This window comes from Pyrus communis, chromosome 1, assembly GCF_963583255.1.
Source record: "Pyrus communis chromosome 1, drPyrComm1.1, whole genome shotgun sequence".
Taxonomy (NCBI): Eukaryota; Viridiplantae; Streptophyta; class Magnoliopsida; order Rosales; family Rosaceae; genus Pyrus; species Pyrus communis.
Genome location: NC_084803.1, coordinates 15,203,525 through 15,225,174, shown reverse-complemented (window position 1 = coordinate 15,225,174; position 21,650 = coordinate 15,203,525). Strand labels below are relative to the sequence as shown.

General features: G+C 35.4%; 2 protein-coding genes and 1 pseudogene across 2 annotated transcripts; all 3 read right to left on the bottom strand.

The window, feature by feature from the left end:
* Positions 1 to 6,464: 6,464 nt before the first annotated feature.
* Positions 6,465 to 7,468, bottom strand: LOC137728428 (uncharacterized; annotated as a pseudogene).
* Positions 7,469 to 10,738: 3,270 nt separating this feature from the next.
* LOC137710467 (uncharacterized) lies at positions 10,739 to 11,620 on the bottom strand. The gene has a single exon (XM_068449534.1). It carries the CDS (start codon positions 11,618 to 11,620, stop codon positions 10,739 to 10,741), a length of 882 nt encoding a protein of 293 aa, XP_068305635.1.
* Positions 11,621 to 20,763: 9,143 nt separating this feature from the next.
* Positions 20,764 to 21,650, bottom strand: LOC137710393 (uncharacterized). Its single transcript, XM_068449416.1, has 3 exons — positions 21,616 to 21,650; positions 21,104 to 21,527; positions 20,764 to 20,991 (listed from the first exon to the last, which is right to left on the bottom strand). The coding sequence occupies exons 1-3, from the start codon at positions 21,648 to 21,650 to the stop codon at positions 20,764 to 20,766; spliced, it is 687 nt and encodes a 228-aa protein (XP_068305517.1).

The window sequence follows — 21,650 nt, the reverse complement described above, 5'->3', positions numbered from 1 at the left end:
CACTTGAACACAAACATTACCTATTGGTAGCCTCCAAGAGTGCCACGTCTATCTCTCTTCTCTCGAGGCATCTTGTGGCATTGAGACCGAAAGCTAAACTCGGGGCAAATACTTGTTGAACCTAGTCCAAACTTTGTGTGAGTTTTGACACAACAAATACAAGTGGATGAACATTTGAAAAGAAAAAAACTTCTCTTTATTATATTATGACATTTAATATACCAAACTGTTTTTCTTGCACACTAAAAAATCTCTCCTCCTTCACATGCATAAAATGCAGGAAATATATATACAAATATATTCCTACCTCCCAAGCTCCAAGTTAAGGTGAATAAGTATTGTATTCTCTCTTCCTCAATAGTTAATAATTAAATAGATATTTTTCCAATACCATATGTGTGCTTTGCTAATCAACCAACCAACAAATTATTCTAAGGAATGTGTTTATACAATGATCGTACGTCAAATATTCTTCGAGTATCAGCCGAATAACTTAAGTCATGGATAGGTCTACGTCCTTCTTTTGAATGTGGACATGCCAATTTACGACCAAGCTTAATTGGGCGAATAGAATAAATGTTGACACATCCAACCCTGATATACTCCAAACATCAGGGTAGGCACGCGCTGGCCAGGTGACGAAGCCATACTAACATGCATGAGAAGTAACGAACATAAATAAAACTTATAAATTTAAATACAATGATTATGCAATTGTGGAACGTGTTCAAAGCATACAACTAATTTGAGACACTAGAAAGGAAATAATATAAAATTGAATGAACAAAGGGATAGGTCCTACACCGAAAGGACTTGAAGATGCCGATGCGGGCACCGAGATTGTAAGCCTCGATTCTAAGTCCTGAGGGGGGCGCAAAACAAAACATGAGTGGACCAAGTTGATATATAAGTAATACTAAAACAGTTATTCATCAATGTACTAACCCCTAAAGTTTATGAAAACACAAATAGCATAATAAGTAATAGGTTTTCCGAAGACAGGTCATTCGCCCGTAGGCAGATCATTTGCCCGTAAGCAAGACATTCGCCCGTAGGTAGGACATATGAGTAACCACTAAATAAGCACAAAAATCAGTGAATATAATCTTTCCAAGATACATGCGCATATATATATATATATATATATATATATATATATATATATATATATATCATCGGAGCTTAATAGCTCAAACATCATATAATAAAAACATATTCGTAGTATATAGTCATTAATCATATATACTACGAAGAACGTAAAATCGATAAAGCATGAATATCATAAAACGTAAATCCAATTTACTCATAAACGTTTCATAAAACGTAACCATTAAATCATGCTTTTCATGTATGCATTTCTAATAGTAAAATCATGCATTTTAGAAGGGGTCCATTCACAGATACTCCGTGGTCAAAGAGCCATGCGAAATAGGAAGAACAGAAACGCCATAAACAATTGCACCTAAGCACATAAAGGTACCAATTAATAAAACTATACTAAAACGGTTGAATTTCAGGAAACGGATGTTATAAATGGATTCAGGACGTCGAAAAACCTAAGGGGGACCTTGGGTACCCCCACGCGCCGCAGTGGACGGCAGCAGAGCTCCACGCGCTGGCCAGGGTTCTGGGATCTGAATGGGTTTGTGTCGAGGCTTTTGGGCCAAGTTTCACATTTTAGTTGGATTTAGGTTCTCTGAGTTGGGCCTAATATCATGGGCTTGGGCTTCAGGGCTGGACTTATTGGTTTGGGCTTAGGTTCATTGGATCTGGGTTACCATTTAGGTTTTGGGCTGAGGGAAATGGGCTGGGTTCCATGGCCCAATGAGTTAGGCCAGCATAGGTTGGTGGATTGGGTTTTGACCTGTTTTTAGGCCGGGTTGGCCAATCTCGACGGAGAAGAAAGCCGGAGCTTCCCAAGCTCCGGTCAACCTCAAAACTACACTACAATCTTCGATCTACCCACCAAATTGAAGACAATTAAGTGTAGATTAGGATTATACCTTTGATTTCCTTAGTAGTGGCCGGAAATCGGCTCAAAAGCCGTCAGAACTTGTCGGAGTGGGTTGTTGGGTAGTTCTCTGTGCTTCACCGAGAAAGAAGGAGAAAGATGACCCATCACAAATAGTTGGTGATGGTGGTGAGTGATGTCGTCATTGTGTGGGTGGGTGTGTGTCACTCGGGGAGGGGGAGAGAAAGTTGGTGCTTGTGATGTGCTCGAGGATGAAATAATACAACGAGGAAGGGAGAGAGAGTGAAGAGAGAAGATATAGGTTGTTCACGGGGGAGGGAAGAAAGAAGAATGAGGGGAAAGTGAGGGGTGCCATATGGCAGATAAGGGAGAAGGGAGGCTGGGGAACCAAAAAGCAAGTGGGTTCCACTCGGCCCACAATTTAAGATCCAAAAGCAATCCCAAAATATCTTTCACCCGTGAAATGTCTAAAATGCCCTTATTCCAAAAATCCATAAATAAATTCAGGACGAGTTGTTACCAATGTGGTGGTGGTGGTGTGCACTGCTGACTTTTACACTTGAGCAACTACGACCGAAGAAAGAACTTGTTTCGGCCTTGGATTCACAAGGTTGCTTAATTCACTGCGAGTTCAGGATCTTGTGCACTGGGTTTGGTTGCTTCGACTATATTCGTGAGAATACAGGTGCATCGAACCAATATCATCAGGTTGTAAAGGCAAAGGTACTTTAAGGAGATGAGCATGAACGTGGTTCAGCCGTCTAAATGCCTAATTATGAAGTGCACTTGAGAGTAATCGATCATAGAACATCTCACTTCGCTGGGAAGCTAGTGAAGTGACCTCTTTGGGCGAAAGAATTGAAAACTCTTCACCAACCTAGAATTGGATAGATAACCAACCAACCATAATCAGTGTTGTTTACTTGTCCAAACTGAAGGTGCTTCTATGCTATTTGATTCTATGGCTATAGTGTTGTTTACTTATCTAAACAAAAGATGTGTTAATGGGAGGGTTAGGATAGTTAGTATTTTCTCAAGGGTGTAAGAAGGGTTTCGCATAAAGCATTTAAGTTGTTTGTTGAGTTGAATGGGCTTTCCACATTGTAGAACCTCTTTTATTTATAGGGATGTAGTTTGTGATAAACATGTTTGCTAAGGTATAGAGTCTTAATAGGACTATGCATACTTGACATTTACCTAGATATTCCCCCTTTATCCCTTTATCCCTTCCGTAGCCTAAATTAAATCTTTATACAGTCTCGGCTTCTTTGACTTGAACAAGAATTCTGACCTATTGCTTTTATGCACTTGATTCATTCTTATTTGATCAAGCTTTAATTCTGATCCTTAGAATACGCATTTCATCAAAACTAATCTGATCCTTGGAAATTTTAATTCACTAGGACTCGACCGAGCCACGTTTGAGTTTGATCCTTCAACAACTTTACTTCTATAGGGATTCGGTTGAATTAGTGCTCTTTTGGGTTGAAAGTCCACTAACCTAAGGAATCATTACCTACCAAAAATTGTGGCATTTCAACTTGGTTTACCCAGTCTCAGCCTAAGCTTTTTTTTCAAGCCCAACACTATTTCATCATTATCCATGTTATCTCCTTGGTCGAGCAAAAGAAAATAAAGAAAACCGGAGGAGAAGGGATAAAAGGCAAGAAGAGAGAAACAGAACAAGAAAACTGCAAAGACTGCTTTAAGGTTTTACCCTCTTTCTTTTTCTTTTGTTAATGGATAGGATAGGGTTTTCCTATTCCATTAAGGAAACAAAAAAGATTAGCTTAGGGTTTTTATATTTTTTAAGGCATGGGTTTGGGAAATTTAAAAATATAGCCATTTTGAGAACCACCTAATGAAATATAGCCTATCTTTTCTATTTTTTTAGTTATGAAATTAACCAAAATTGAAGTTATAAATACTTAATTACCCTTAGGTTAAAACTTTCTCTTCTCCGCCTACCTCTAGTGTTCATCTCTTGAACAACTGAATTGTTAAAACATTACCACCATACTACTCTTCACCTAGATGCAATTGAACCAAGTTGCGGCGAGTCTAGCGGAAGTTGTACTCAAGAGTTTCTCTGGCGGATCCCTCATTCCTCTATGAACTTGTTCTTGTTTGCCTCCATTCCTTCCTCCCCCTGTTTGCTTCTCCTCACTGCTCTCTGTCTCTTTCTCCAACACTGTCTGTATTAAACCATCAATTGTAATATGCAGAAAATTCAAACATGAAATATGATGATGCTTTTCATTTGGATAGCTAAAGATGGCCTGCAAATTCCCAAAAGTGAAACGTTATCCAATCCACCCCTCGCCATCCAAATTCCAAAATCTGGAATCCAATTTCTGCAAAAGGAATGCCTATGGTTTTTTCACAGTTAAGAGCAAATGAGGGAATTTTTAGTCATTAAGGGTATATTGGCACTTTTACGTCAATTTTTTGTTATAATTATTATAAATTTAAAAGGTGGTTATAATTTTATATGGAATACAAATTTTGATTATTTTTTTAAAATTTCTTGATGGGTAGACTAACACATCCTGAGGTTTTTTGAGTTTTCACAAAACCCTTATAGGTTTGAAACATTGCACTAACATCACCTCTTGAGGTTTTAATTCACTTTCACAAAACTCCTTCTAATATGACTATAAAAAGATAAATATACCCTTACAATTAATTATATTAAAAAATAATAACTTTTAGACCATTTTCAACCCTTGAGCTAAAACCTAAAATTTTTAGCCCAAAAAATTTAGGTTTTAGCCCAGAATCAGTTTTTCTGCTCCAACCCTTCTAGTCTAAATTTTTCGGCCTGAGATTATTAAAAAATAAATTTAAGCTAATTTTTTCTTTTACAATAATTTAATTTAATTTTATGAACATTTTAACCTAAAAATATTTAATTTCCGATAAATATTAAAAAATCACTAAATTTGGATGAATTTTGAATTAAATAAAATTTTAATTATTTTTGCCGTTGGATTTAAATTTGGGCCGTTAGATCTTTTTTCTATCGTTAGATTTGATTATATTCGATCTTAGCCGTTGGATTCAATAAATCCTGGAAGACATGCCTATGTGGGTGGGGTCTCGTTGGTGGTGCCCACACCATTTTCTGGGCTAAATCATGGGGGAAATTTGGCTTTTATTTGACTTTTAACTTTTAGCCCACACATTTAGCATGGGTTGGATTTGAGGAGGGAATAAAACTTAAAAAATAGCATTTAACCCAGAGTTGGGTTTGGTCTTATAAATAAATGAGTAGAAATCACAAAAGGATTTAGTAGGCTCTCTAGGTTTCACTAGTCTTGTAATTAGTTTCACTAGCCTTGCAAGTTTAGGGTTTGCGATATTGATGCCTTTGGGATACGTACAAATCACAAGAGGATTACTTAAAAGATAAAAGGGATGTATTCAAACTTGGATTTGAAAGAATTTTAAAAGATTTTAAAATCCTAGTGTAGTCAATCAATAGATTTTAATGGATTTTTAGAATCCATTTAAATTTAGGTGTAGTCAATGGAGATTTTAATAGTCAGTTTTAAAGTACATCCAAATCTAGATGTATTAAAAAATTAAAGATTTTGTAGGATTCATTAAGTTGTGGATTTTGTAGGATTTGAAAGGAAGAAGTATATATAACCAAGAACAAATAAAATCCTATCCCACACCATAGGATTTCAAATCCAGAGACCTAGTGAACGACTCATCTTCTTCTCACTGCCAGCCACCTTCTTTGCTTAATCTTCTCCCTTCATTTTTGCAGTTTTTTCTTCAATTTTTGTTGTTGGGTTGTATCATTTTATGCGATTTTTTCTTCAATTTTTTGTTGCTGGGTCGCAATTTTTTCTTCCTATCTGCAATTTTTTTCGTTGCTGCTGGGCCCTTCTGCTATTTGTGCGGCATGGGTTCATGTGTTGAGAGCATGTCTGCTTCTTTATACTTGGTTTTTTTTTTTTTTTTTTTTTTGGTACCATGATTGAATTCGTTTCATTAATAAATATTAAAAGTATTCCTGGATAACTAAATCAAGCCCTTATATACCTGAATACATAAGGTGACAACGAAAAGGATAAGAAAAGGATAAGAATAAAGTGAGGGAGGAAGTAGGATTGGAAAGGGGTGCGCTGGGGATCTTTGAGGAGTTGGGTTTATGTGATAATCTTGACTTTTTTTTCGGTTTCAATGGACGTAGTTCCAGGGCATGAACAACTTCATTTTATTAGATTTATGACTTAGATACATTTATCACCATTTGATTTATTTGATGGTTAAGATTTAACACTATAAAATCTTTCAAAATCCATATAAATCTGTTATACGAATCTTCTCAAATCTTCCAAAATCTATATGGATTTTGTAGAAGTCTATATAATCCAAATTCTCTCAAATCCACAACCACCCCCCCCCCCCCTCCCAAAAAAAAAAAAAGAAATATCTTGATGTGATTCAAGGTGTCAATTGTATTTCATTGTATGTCTATAAATGTTACAAATGTATCAAAAGAATTATAATCCCAAAGGAAATCCTAACAAAATGTGGCCCTTGAGAGCACATCATTGTGAGATTATGTTCAAAAGAGAAGCTCTTGTTTTAATCAAGCGCCTAAGAACGCTCTCCAAACCCTTCTCAAGGCCTTCAACGGTGACTTCAAAAGCCTCTAATTGTTTATGTGCATTTTGAATCTTCTCAACATTAGCACCTTCCGTAGGAGCTGATGAAGATTTGCATAGAGAGTAAAGAGCAGCATCAACACCATCCAACTCATGGCCATGAATGTCCTCCTTCTGATCTTCACATTGTTATCACTCCCTTGTGCATGAACTTTGACACCAGAGACCTCTTGTTTGATATCGGCGTTGAAACTGGAACTGCGAAGAAGACCAATAGGGATTGAAAGATAGACACATTCTTACCAACAACTTCTCTAAGAACTCGAACCACTGCAGGAGCACGCTGATCATGCACCATACGTTGTGATGCTTTGTTGTTTACTTGCTTCAATGATGTGATCAATTTCTTGGTATCCTTCTTCATCTTCTTTCTGAAGCAATTGTAACTTGCAATGCTGCTTTCTATGTTCGAGTCTCCCTTTCTCCTCCTAAGAGCAGATTGAAGGTCTCTAACATGTTCCTTGATTTGTGACATGGCGTCCCTTGTGATGCCACATATGTCCAAGAGCCTGAGTGATCCATCCAACAACTCATCCATACACTTCCCTTGTTGGTATTGAGAAAGGAGTTGTTGGGTTGATGCCATCGGTAAAAGATCATCCACACAATCATACAACTCCTCTAGTCCACATAGAACTTTGCATATTGAAGCAGAAGCTGAAGATGTTTGGCGCCTACTCAGCTCTTCTTCAACTCTAATAGTGGTTGGGTGTGATCTTGAGGGCAGGCTGATTGATCTGACTTCGTACTTGGCAGCCATGGTTGATTTTCGTTTGTGTTCAACAAATAACCTCAAAGTTGAAGCTGTTCTTTATGTTTCACTAGAGCTCAAGTTTGAGGGTTTTAGTCTTACCATATCTTGGAATATGTTTATATATAGGGATCAAAGATGAGAGTGACAAGACTCATCACAATTTTGAGGCCTCAATTATTTGTGGCAAAAGCCTCACGGGCCATCACCAACTTTGCCTTCCCTTGTGCCACATTGCCCTTCACTTTTCATTTATTGAACCGTGGCAGGCCGGTCCTCCAATCTTTGGCTTTGTCTGGATTTACTCAATTTTGGAGAAGATCCAACACCAAAATGCGTAGATATATAAATAAGATAAGATATGTAACATATTATTGTATGCACGAGTTACTTGTACTATTCGTGACTATTATATTTTGGTAAACGTTTCATGTGTGTATAAAGTCATGACCAAACTAGAAATCGACGTGTGGACCTTCGAGACATGTGGTGCTCTTTGCTTGGTTCTCACATTTGAGTTATCTCATCAAATTATTGATGTATATTCCCTCATAAAGTTTACCTTTACAATGGGTAGGTGGCGATCTTTGTTTGGCTCTCTCAGTTGAGTCACATCATCTAATTATTGGAGAGTCCTTTTCCGTGGGTTGGAAAAATCATTGGAGACATTGAGTAATTTTTCCTATTGAAATTATGTTTGCATAATTTTCCCAAGCTTCTCTCACCTCTCGGATGTCCCTGCAACTTTCTTGGTCCACAAAAAAATGAACACTCTTTAATCCTATTGGGAATTGTATTTAAATTTTGATTATAAATATACCACCGAAGATTTGAGGTTTATTACAAATTTCATATAATAAATTCAAAACATTTCATTTTCATACCTCATCTATTATTTTATTTCTATATAATACATTCGTTACATTTTTCATCCATTGATATGTTAAGAGCTGACGTGGCGGCTATATTTATGCCACGTGACTGCTAAATTTTTGCCACTTGAAAAAAAAAAAATTTTAATTCATTTAAACTATTTAAAAAAAAAAAAAAAACTCTAACTCAGACTCTAACTCAAACCCACGTCCCCGCAACCCCCCACCCCTGTAAACAAACCCAGAAACCTTCACCCCCACCCCCCCCCCCGGCGACCCACCTCCCTCTCCTCCACTCTCTTGACCTCCCTTCCCAAAAATCCCCTTCTCAGTCCTCTCCTCACTCACCATTTCTGATTGCTTCTCTCTCTCTCTCTAGATGAGTCCTCAAACCCTAACCCTAATCTCATGCACTCCTCTCTCTTCTTCTTCCTCTTCCTATCGCCTATCGATTCGTAGAGACGCTCGCCGGCGGTCTCCGCTCCCACAGAAAACGCGGGAGCTTGGACAGAGGGGGTGGCTCGGGTGGAATTTTTGGGCGTGGCTGAGGTGGGATTTTTGGGCGTGGCGGCGGTCTCCGGGAAGGTGGGGGTGGGGTGGGGGGTTGCGGGGGAGGTGAGGGTGGGGTGGGATGGGGTGTTTGGGTTGCGGGGAAGGGCGAGGGTCGGGGGGTTTTGGGTTTGTTTGGGCTTTGGGTTTTTTTATTTATTTATTTATTTATTTATTTTTTTTTTATAATTAATTTTTTTAAATAAGGTAAATATTATTATATTTTAAATGCATAAAAAATTTATTATTTTGCCATGTAGCATAAATTTGGTAGTCACGTCAGCACAAGTGTGTATCCCATATTTGCCACATCATCACTTAACGAATTTTCTAATAGATATATGAAATTGAAATAAAATGATAAGTAAATGTATGAAATTAAAATGTTTTAAAGATATTGTAAGGAATTGAAATTGATCCCAAACTTGAAGGGGTAAAATGTAATTTGCCCTAAATATTTGCATTCAGCATGATGCATTGCTGCATAATAATAAGAACAAACATTAGCGCATTACAGCCGTTACTGAATCTGTTCTGTTTTGTTCTGTTGCCCTTTAATTTGTATGGCTTGTGATAATGCACGATGATTGATGAGTTCATCATTTTCATCACTAACTACACATCGTTCATAACCAGTAACCATAATATATATATATTTATATATATATATATATATGTACGTGTATCAAAACCATCATTAATTTGATACAGAATATGATTGAATGATGTTTTGCACATCTTTAAATAATGATAAAGAGAATTAGTGGTTTCAATTAGAAATTTAATCTGATGTTTGGATAGGTAATTGGGTAGTACGTGGATCACTTTTGTTACCTCATTCTTTCATTAAACGATATAAACTATTTTTTAGATCCCTGATTGTTATCCTCTCTAAAACAGAAGTTTTATTTGTCTTTGTAGATTCATTGCCTAGAGAGAGGTGTAATTCTGAAAGAAACACAAACTATGAATGAATGTACTTTCTCGGGGAGAAAAGTGGTGTGGGAATTAAGTAGGAAGTAGGATTCTCTCATTTCTTTTTTTCTCTCTCCTTCTCCCTCTTCCTATTTGAACGGTCACGGTTAAGCCACGTCAATATCTTATATTAATTTTTTATAAAAAAGAGAAAAGCAAAATAGAGAATGTGAGAGAAGAGGATGGAAGGTGAGGGGAGAGTATCCTAGTCCATTAAGTAGAGGGTGGTGTTATTCACACATCTATTTTTACTTCTCACATATGACATACTCTTCTCAATTTCCGGTCATTGGATCGAATAAATTGAAAAAGATCAATGAACAAAAATTAACAAAGGTTTGTGAGAAGTAAAAAAATATGTGTGAATAACAATATGTTAAGAAAAAAGAATCTAATTCTTCAATTTTAATTTGATGAAACCAATAAAGAGATTTAGTAGTGAAGGGCACTCAAAACTTATTTGGGCTTCCGTACGTAATATTTACACATAAATATGAAAAAGCATAGTGAACTCTTAGATGAAGTGAATAATGTTCAACAGATACTAATGCCAAAACTAAACAAGATCAAGAAGCTTTTGCCCACTAGTGAAAGAATGTGTATTGTTTGTAGGTGTTCTAATCACGTTTATCCATTGATCTTCTTACTGTTCCTTAAAAATCAAATTATTTCACCGTACAAGTTTCATTAGCCTTGCATGTGTTAGTTTTTTAGAGTTTGATGGGCCTTGCATGTACAAAACAATTAAAAGATAAAAGACAAAAAACAAATATCATGATAAGATTAAGAACTTGGGTCTCAACTGTATTTCATTGTGTGACTATATATATACATATACATACGTATCAAAAAAATTATAATCCCAAAGGGATCCTAATAAAATGTGTATATGCCTTGGAGGATTTTGGGATAAATGAATGTGGCCTTTGAGAGCACATCATTGTGAGATTATGTTCAAAAGAGAAGCTCTTGTTTTAAGCAAGCGCCTGAAAACGCTGTCCAAACCACTCTCAAGGCCTTCAATGATGATTTCCAAAGCCTCCAATCTTTTTTGTGCACTTTGTACCTTCTCAACATCAGCTGAAGAAGATTTGGATAGAGAGTAGAGAGCAGTATCAACACCATCCAACTCATGGCCAATAATGTCTTCGTTCTGATCTTCACATGCTATCACTCCTTTGTGCATGAACTTTGAAACCAAAGACCACTTGTTTGCCTTTGGCTTTGAAACAGGAACAGCTAAAAAGACCAGGAGGGATTGGAAGATAGACATGTTCTCGACACAAACTTCTCTAAGAACTCGAATCACAGCGGTGAGATGGTGGTCTTGCTCTAAAAGTTGTGATGCTTCAATTTTGTTATCTACTTGCTTCAAAGATGTGATCAATTTCTTGGCATCCTTCTTCATCTTCTTTCTGAAACAAGTGTAATTGGCAATGCAGCTTTCACTGCTTGAGTCTCCTTTTCTCCTCCTAAGAGCAGATTGAAGAGCTCTAACATGTTGCTTGATTGTTGACATGGTATCTCTTGTGATACCACATATGTCCAAGAGCTTCACTGATCCATCCAACAAATCATCCATGCATTTCTGCTGTTGATGTTGAGAAAGGAGCTGTTGGGTTGATGCCATCTGTAAAAGATCGTCCACACACTCATACAACTCCTCTAGACCACATAGAGATTTGCAGATTGAGGTTGAAGTTGAAGCACAAGATGAAGATGCTTGGAGCTTGCTGAGCTCCTCTTCAACTTTAATAGTGGTGGGGTGCGACCTTGAGAGCAAGCTGATTGATCTGATTACATTGTGCTTGGCAGCCATGGTTTAGGGTTTTAATTTGTGTTTGACAAAAAGCTCAAAGTTGATGATGTTGTTCTTTGTTTTGAGGTCTCTGGTTTCACCATCTCTTGAGGATGCCTATATAGATGGAATAAGGTGAGAGGGACAAGACTTCTGAATTCAATATGGAGAGCATGTGGAGCCAGAGTGGGCAGGCCTCGAGTTTTGGTTATGTTGTCGCTTTTTTAGGTAACATTATTGCTTCAATAATTTGCAATTTCTTTAGGTTTCAATTGTTATGGCAAAACTTCAAGAGTCATCACCAACTTTGCCTCCCCAAGTGCCACATTAGCCTTCATTTTTAATTTATTGAATTATGGCAGACCAGTCCTCCAATAGCTGGCCTTGTCTTGTCTGGGTTGTCTCAATTTTGGAGATGCTTCAACACCGAAATTGTATTAAACAAAATGCTTAACAAAGAGATTGAGATCCAGATCTATAGGGATTAAGAAATGTAACATATTACACACACCACGTACTATTCATGGTGGTTAGAATGCCAAGATCAACATCATAATATTGTAGCTAGTATTAAATTGTGCGCACGAATGATTTGTAGTATTCATGTCTCTGTTTAAATTTGTAATGTATATTTTATTTTAATTTAGTTTAAGGTACTCAAAATGTTTATGAAACGTATGTTGCTGCTTACGTGGACATGTGTTGCTCAAAGACAAGTGGTGTCCTCTGTTTGGTTCTCTCATTTGAGTCATCTCACCATCGAATCATTCAATTAGATTTCCTCTTGAAATTTTAACTTTGTAAGAGATTTGTGTCATCTCACCAAATTATTGATGTTTCTTAGGGTTTCACATCGATTTTTTTTTAACTTTAGGACAGACAGATGGTCATCTCTGCATGGCTCTCTGATTTCTGTCATTTCATTAAATGATTGGAGACTTGGAGTAGTATTTTCCTATTGAAATTAACTATGCAGTGGACAGGTACGTGCTCTTACCTTGATCTCTCATTTGGATTTATCCTTTATTTAGAATTATGGGTGCATGATGAGTATGAAATCTTCAGTGTATTTAGTAAATTGTGGAATGTAACCTAGAGCTAGCTTTACATAATTGAGTGTTGTTTATAAAGATAATGTTAAGGAAATCAAAATTTTAAACTAAATTTTCAGATCAAACAATAGATCATCAATTATACATAAGTACGTTAATTGACACTTAATTAATAATTCAATCATTAATAATTATATTATTTAATTTATAAAATTTGATTCCTGTAGCATTACCTTTTTTTTATAATTATTTCTTTTTTTGTTTTTGTTTTTTGTTTTTTGTTTTTTGGGTAACAAATAGAAGAAAATAGGTGAAAGAAAGGAAGAAGGAAGGTGGGTGGAGGAAGCATGGTAAAAGAAATGTGAAGGAAATGTCGACAGAATGAAATAAAATGAACCAAAACCAAATTCCAGAAACAATTTTAATTTGTTTTTACTTACAAGTTTCAGTTATCACTTATCATAGATTCTCATTCATTTCTTCCTCTTCCCTCCCAATAACTCCCTGTTCCTTAACTCACCTCATTTCTCTTATACTTTCTCCTATCTCAAAACACAAAAATCAAAAACTGAAAAACGGAATTATTATTAATGGGCTCTAAGAAGAAGTTCGAAATGTAAAAATACCATTGTAAAAATGACAATACGATATTAGCTAGGTTTTAATCTAAAACCGAGAATAGAGTTTACCAATAGTCTTTACAAGAAGAAAAACCATGTTTTAATCATCTTCAAGATCCACAACATCATTAGTGGCTACATTCAAAACTTCAAAATCATCATTCATCAATAGAAAAAATTATTTTTCTCTATGAGAACTATTAGGATTTTGGTTAGAATGAACGTAGAATAAACAAAGAATGATCGTAGGGTTTAATTATAGTGTTTGGGTTTATTGATAAATTTGAGTTTTATTATTAATTTCATTTTGTACTTAATAGTAATTATGTAATAGGGTAAAATAGAAAATTAACATTCAAAATTTTAAATTAAGTGTAAAAAGAGGTTGCATAGGTTTAAATAAAATTTTTCCTTAGTTTAAGGTACTCAAAATGTTTATGAAACGTATGTTGCTGCTTACGCGGACATGTGTTGCTCTAAGGCAAGTGGTGCCCTCTATTTGGTTCTATCATTTGAGTCATCTCACCATCGAATCATTGAAATAGGAAAAGGATCCTGCGAATAGGAAAAGGACCCGCTAGATTCCTTTTTTAGGAATTCTAGAAATTCCGTGAACGAGACTGTGCATTATACATCGGTCAGTTTTCGTTAGATACTATTTATATTTAATTTTAAATTTTAAAATGATTTCTGATTGCACAATATACGATGAACGATCCCGATCACAAAATCTTTAAGATTTTCAGAAAAAATAGATTCCCTCTTGAAATTTTCACATCGATTTTTTTTTTACTTTAAGATAGACATGTGGTCATCTCTGCTTGGCTCTCTGATTTGTGTCATTTCATTAAATTATTGGAGACTTGGAGTAGTATTTTCCTATTGAGATTAACTTTGCAGTGGACAGATACGTGCTCTTACCCTGATCTCTCATTTGGATTTGTCCTTTATTTAGAATGGGTAAATGATGAGGACATTTAGTCTGAAATCTTCAGTGTATTGAGTAAATCGTGGAGTGTCCCTAGAGCTAGCTTTACATAATTGAGTGTCTTTTCGTAAAGATAATGTTAAGGAAATTAAATTTTTAAACTAAATTTTCAGACCAAATAATAAGTTACTAATAAGACATAATAACGTTAGTCGATACTTAATTAATAATTCAATAATCAATAATCATATTATTTAGTTTACAGAATTTGGTTTCTCTAGCATTACATTTTTCTTAATTATTTCTTTTTTAATTTTAATTTTTTTGATTTTTGGGTAATAAATAGAAGAAAATAGGTGAAAGAAAGGAAGAATGAAGGTGGGTGGAGGAAACATGGTAAAAGAAATGTGAAAGAAATGTCGATAGAATGAAATAAAAATGAACCTAAAAACCAAAATCCAATATCCAAAAACAATTTTAATTTGTTTTTACTTACAAGTTTCAGTTATCATAGATTCTCATTCATTTCTTCCTCTTCCCTCCCAATAGCTCCCTCTTCCTTAACTCATTCCTCATTTCTCTTATACTTCTCCTATCTCAAAACACAAAAATCAAAAACTAAAAACGAAATTATCATTAATGAGCTCTAAGAAGAAGTTCAAAATATAAAATACCATTGTAAAAATTAGGGGTGCAACTTTGGTTGGGTCAACCCGAACCCAACCCGACTTTAAACCCGAACAAGCGGGGTTTTTTTTTTAGTTATAATCCGTCCGAACCCAACTCGATTTCAACCCGTTCATTGATTGGGTTGGGTAGGATTGATCATTTGCCCGCCCGAATCAACCCGAACCCGTTCATTGATGTGGCACATAGAGCAGTTAGGATCACCCATAACTCATACTACTTCCAAGTTGATATGGAATTATATGGACCAGAAGGATGTACCAAAGATCTGAATTCTACCCAAAATCTGCCAACAATCTGACTTTGAATTCATAAATGTTTTGTGGCACAGTCATCCATTTGATCCAAATTTGACCCTAGTTCATTCCAATGAGATTATTATTTTAGCTACCTGAGTATTGTACGTCTAATTCAGGGGGATGAATGTGGTAGTTTGGTACTAGCTTTGGTATTTCTTGTATTTTAATTCAAATTTTGCATGGCTGAACATTCATATTTAGTTTAACCTTATAACGGATACAATTTGCGGGATTGAATTTTAATTTTGAAAAAGTTGAGCAACCCGAACCGGTCCATGTCCAACCCAAACCCGATTAAAACCTAACCCGAACCCGAGCCCGAATTGTAAAAGTTGGGTTAGGGTTGGGTTGACCTTCCAACCTGCCCAACCCACCTAAGTTACATTCCTAGTAAAAATGACGATACGATATTAGCTAGGTTTTGAACCATCAAGAAATGCTTAATTATAACTATATAGTACATATGGAATTATTTGGTTGATTATTTGATCCCATTTAGAGTATTATTTAGAGCCCGTTGTGTGTTCAGAAAAGAATACATTTGATAACTCATAAAATTCAGAATGGCCAGTATCATTTTTCCCCAAGGTAGAATGAAGTTAGATTTGAGGTGAGAATGACATTTGTTTGTTAACATATATATTATTCTATTAAAATTTAAATCTAAATACTTCTGTTGTATTCATAAATAGTGTTTATAATCTCTGTTTAAATATATTATGAGTTAAATGTCGTTACTAATGGAAGTAGCACCAGCTTGAATTAAATCATATTATTCAACTTATGATTTCTTTTACCCCTTTGTGCAAAGGGATCTCCATTTTTTTTCAAAAAATGGGAATTAAGTGTGAGGTTCACTCTACATTGAACTTCAACAATCCGAACCGTTTATTTTGTAAGTTTCGATTCATAAATCATTTTTGTAAAAATTCAATTCAGTTCGAAACCATTTGCCTATTTAGTTATCAAAATAAAATTTCATTGTTTCTTATATAGCAAAGTATTCATTAATTTCTTTTAACCCATTTAGATATCTTAAACATTTCCAATTAAGCTAATATTTTGCAAGATGATCTATAAGGTGCAACTTAAAAAATAGACGATTTGGATCGTTAAACTTCGATGTAGTGTGGATCCCACAATTAATCCTTATTTTTATAAATAAAAAAAATAAGAATCTATTCCCTTGAAGATTTCCTATATCATTCATTTACACTGATGATATATACCTCTGACGTAGCAGAAGGAAAACCATTCTTGGATACAGTTCATCTTTTTTAACTGAAATCTATTAGTTAATTAGATCAGCGCGAATTGAGGGGAAGCTTGGCTTTGTTTTTGCAATTTTTAAATTTTTTTGTTACAAATCGAACCTTATATTTATTATAATTTTATATTATTTACGTCTTTTTCACTGCTTGAGGAACTTTAAAGCCTTTACCTAAGCTCTTTTAAAGACTTCACCTAAGCTCTTTCATACACATGAAGAGGCATCAGAAAGCTAGGGATGTCATCAATATCCTATAGCTTTCTTTCATACATATGAAAGGGCATCGATCAGATAACTAATGGGATGTCATCATCCTATTACTTTCTGATGCTGGGCCCCGCAACCTTCTTGGCCAACAAAAAAGACAAATGAAACACTTTCTTTAGTCCCAATGGGGCATGAGATATTTGATGAAGTAATGTATTACATAATATACTTGATAATAATTTATATCTGCCGTGATGCATTGCATATTCTTGGAAACGTGAACAGCGGGTATTGTCTTCATCAGCCCTTACAACGTTACTCTTCTGCCCTTGTTTATGTTGCATATTCCCAACATCATGCATGATGATCGATGAGTTCACCATTGATATTTCCATATCCCTCTTAAGTGTCAACCAATGTGATGGATCGGTTACTAGCTGAAGTTAATGTTTCCTTAATACACCGTGTCTGATGTACAAATTAATGTTTCTCATTTGCATATGTCTCGGTCTGCAGTGGTTTTCGAGCTAGAGTTAATTTTGCAGTTGATCCGGGAGTGTGTCTGTGTTTGCTTCTGAGAACCCAAAGGGTCATGACTAATTTAATTAAAATTATAAACTGAGAAGAAGAGCCGAGAATGTCTCACTAATTAATAAGATCGACAAAATCCCTTAAATTTTTGGCAACTCAGCCATAGAGCTTGTTCAACATTTCATGCACTAGCTGGGCGCTACCCCTGCTATTACAGGCCATGAATATATCATAATTGAAGAGGCTTGGAATAGATCATAATCTCATAATATTAAGGTCGAGGTTGTATAATTATATATGAATTGCAGTGTGGCACTGAATTATAAATAGAACTGTATATGTATGTATCGTTATGGTGGTGTTGGTGTAATCTTGGAGACAAGGAGGCATTAAGGCAGTATATGTTTCTCCTATCCTTCTGTATGTATACAACACATTCCTGCATTGGAAATTGATGATGGCTCAGCTCTACATTATCATGCATGAAACAAATTAATACACAAATTATATTTCAGCTGCGGCAGCTTAATGCTGGAAAAAAACTACAATTCTGAGCACCAATCACGTGCTCCTTTTATGTGTAATACACACACACACACACACACACACACACAAAACATTTATATATCCATCGTGACATGATTCTTGTTGTCTCCTTTAGCTGGTTTTGTGCATGCATTAATTTGCTGTGTAACATTACTGGAGCGCAGTACATTGTCTTTGCACTGTACATTGTATTGTAAAAAAAAATAATAATAATAATCATGAACTCTGCCTCACACGTATAATAGTAAATTAATTTACAAATATTATCTCCATCCCCTCAGATAAGATAAAAGCTATATAAAATGTTCTCTCTTCCTTCATAAAAGTTATATATATATCATTGTCATTAAATTGATATTTTTCTCCCAAACCATAGGAGGGTGCTCAATATAGAATAAATAAACCAACCAATATGGTTTGTAAAAAAAAAAAAAGAAAAAGAAAGAGGAAATGAGCATATGCATATCGAATGCAGAATTAAGTTTTAGGAATGGGCGGCTTAATTCTGGAAAAGCTTTGATTCTGCACATCAGACCAAAACTTAATAGAAACCACATGCTCATTTTGTATAAAATTAATATCCACTGAGGACATGATTCTTCTGTTGTCTGCTTTAGCTAGTTTTCTGCATGCATTAATTTAAGTTGGTGTTATTCATATTATTTATTTATTATTATTTTTTTTAAGTGGGTCAACTGGTGGCAAGTCACAGTTATCTATCATGTTTAAGGGTTAGGAAGACTCACAGAGGCATTGTTTAAGGGTTAGGAAGACTCACAGAGGCATTTCAGCTTCCCTCTGAGTACAATATTAAGGGAGCACAGTACATTGTCTTTGCAGTGTACCTAAATTATCATCATTAATTCTCTGCTTAACACATATATAGTAATTAAAATATACGAATTTCTTCTTTCTATAGTTATACAGATATTTTATCTTCCTTTAGCTAGTTGAGAGTACTGTTATTAGTACTAAACCAAAAATTTTTTATGTAAACCAACTAATTATATAGAAAAAATGTGTTATATATTCATACGTCCAATATTCTCTGCGTATTGGCAGAATATTTATAGTTTATCAGTATATACCATGCATAATTTGAAGTCATGGGGGGGGGGGGTCCACGTCGTCCAAAAAAATTCAAGGGTATAATTTTGCCGTCCCATAAGGCCAATTTGACTTTTCTCAATAATCTCCTTGTAGGTGGACTTGGTGACTCGAGAATAGATGAGGGCTCAACTCCTCGCTTTACGTTAGCGGACCTACAAGATCGCATGCCACAAGGTTTAATAGTCATGCAGACGATGAAATGATGTGGTGATCAACGGTTCAGCTGGACAGTTGACCCTTTTAGCTTGGCAACCATGGAAATTTTAGCACAGGACACTCTACGTTTAATGGTGTGGAATAAGTAAAAGATGCTAGCTACCTTCTTCATTCGCTTAAATAATAGTAGGCAAATGCCACTGACTTCGGTGGCAACTATCAAATGCCACCCTGCAACAATTGACGTCCATATCCTCTGTAGCTTTGTTGCGACAAACACCACCATTTCTCTATCGGTGTACAAAGGAATAGTTGAAGTATGATACATTCAATCTTTTTGTTTATTTATTATTTAAAAGGGAGCCGTTGAGCACTCATTCCATTGTCTAATCCTATTATTAATGTCACATGCTTGGATAAAAATTTAATCTTTTTGCAACCAAGTCCTTCAAGAGACAAACTTGCAATCATGTCCTCCATTTCCATAATATACTTCCATCTTCCATTGCTAGAGTTCTTGAACAGCCTACTGGAATACAATGTTAAATTATATATTAATAAATAAAAACTTGAAAGATAATAGCACATTAATCATACTGAGTTGAAATAATAAAAACTAATACTAAATTCTACCTCCATAAGAACTTTATATTTGAATAAATCACTTATTCATTAGTCGACGTGCTCTCAATAATGTTTGCATTTTTCTTTTGCATAGTGGATTATCTCTTGTTTGCATTCACATAGGGTTTCTTGAGTCAGCAAGAATCAAAGTTTTTATTATATATAGGTGGCATAAACCTATGTCTATAAAATATACTCCTCAATCATTCAAATTTATAGGATGCATCACGTTAGGTTTTTTTTTTTTTTTGGGTGGGGTGGTGCCAGTGGGGCGAGTGTTTTTGGGTTTGACAATATTCTTAAGTCCAATCACTTTGAACTAAATTGCATTTTGATCAATATTTGTGGAGTTTGGTGTATTGATTGTGGCATTTCGTTGGTTTAATTTTTTTTATATTAATTAAGAATTCAAATTCAGAAAATATTCGGATAGTCAGGTATCAAGAGCTAACTGGCTCCGTATGTTGATTAATTAAAGGTCATGCACATTTTCGTCCTTAGGTAAAATGCGTTATAAAGTTTTACTAAAAGGAGCTAATTGGCTCCGTAGGTTAATTAATGAAAGGTCATGCACATTTTCGTCCTTACGTAAAATGAGTTACAAAGTTTTACTAAAAAGAACTAACTGGCTTCGTAGGTCGATTAATGAGTTATAAGGTTTTACTAAACCAGGTAATGTTTTAGATTTTATTTTTCCGTCCTTTTTGGTTAAGTACATTATTATGTTTGTACCTAGGGACCTATATCAAAATTTAATTTAACACCAAAATTGTATAAAGAAAGTCATTTTATTTAAGGATGACAATCTAATTTTCTGGTAATGAAGTTCAATTTTTATCTAATAAGTCACAATACCTACATAATTCCATTATAACAAACCAAATAAATTATTTGCATTCAGTAATTAACTTTAATTTGTTTGTAAATTGTAAGTGTTAGAATCCAAAAGCTACGATATTCATAGAGAACATACTTGGTGCAAATCTGATAAAAAACACAAAATAAGCTGACAAGAATCAATATTACGTATTGAATTCCATAATTTTGGAACAATTTTACAAAATGGTTCTTGAACATGGTACAATCCTGTAAATGTCGATGCCATGACTGACTTTACAGATAACTTATACAGCTTCAAGGTGTAAGGACTTTAAGTAGAGACACTCTATGTTGCAATAGGTATCTGAAGAATATTTCCAATCCAGCATCAAGGCTGGATATGCTGCAATCCAGTGTGTCTAGTCTCCACTGAACCACCAGCACATCAATCTTGGCATCACTCCTTCTGATATTTCCATGGAGTGAGCAAAGAGCAACATCAACACTTCCCACTTTTGTAAACCGTTTGGCCTTTTTCTGTTGCTGCACATTTCACCGCCATTAACTTTGACACCAATGACCATTTGCTACCCGTTGTGCTAGCCACCGGCGTGGATAGAAACACGAAGAGGTATTGAAATATGGAAATTGTTACATCACTTAACTCTCTTAACAATTTAAGCACTATTAGTACACCGTGGTCACAATCCAAGAGATGGAATGACCCAAGATCTGTTTCCATTATCTTCAACTCTCTGAGGCTCTTTGCAATGCTCTTCTTTGCCTTTTTGCGGAAGCAAATGCAGGAATGAACGGTAGTTTCGATGTCTCCAGTCCTCCTGCGCAATGCGGATTGGATGTTCTGGACATGTTCCTTCATTGTCAACAGAATGTCTCTTGCACTACCACATGAGTCTAGCAACCCAACTGACCCGTCAAGTGCTTCTTCCACAATTGCTTTGCACTGTTGGTGGCGAAGTGCTTGTTGGGTCACTGGAGAGAGAACAAGTTCCTCGATGCAATTGTACAACTCTGCTAGGCCAAACAAGCCCACCAGAAGATCCTCACTCACTAGAGAACTTGAAAATTTCGAAGTCTTTAACTTGTTTAAATCTGACTCAATTTTTTTGGGATTTAGGGTTTAGCCTAGATGGTAGGCTAATAGACCTCACAGGTACTATGGATGCCAATGAAACCGCCAT

What these genes read in the sequence shown, in the direction of transcription:
- LOC137710467 (XM_068449534.1), bottom strand. Translation starts at nt 11,620, where the DNA reads ATGGCTGCCAAGCACAATGTAATCAGATCAATCAGCTTGCTCTCAAGG.
- LOC137710393 (XM_068449416.1), bottom strand. Translation starts at nt 21,650, where the DNA reads ATGGCGGTTTCATTGGCATCCATAGTACCTGTGAG. An exon ending in GCATCCATAGTACCTGTGAG is followed by an intron (nt 21,528 to 21,615) that starts GTCTATTAGCCT and finishes GAAATTTTCAAG; the next exon opens with TTCTCTAGTGAGTGAGGATC. An exon ending in TGTTAAGAGAGTTAAGTGAT is followed by an intron (nt 20,992 to 21,103) that starts GTAACAATTTCC and finishes TGAAATGTGCAG; the next exon opens with CAACAGAAAAAGGCCAAACG.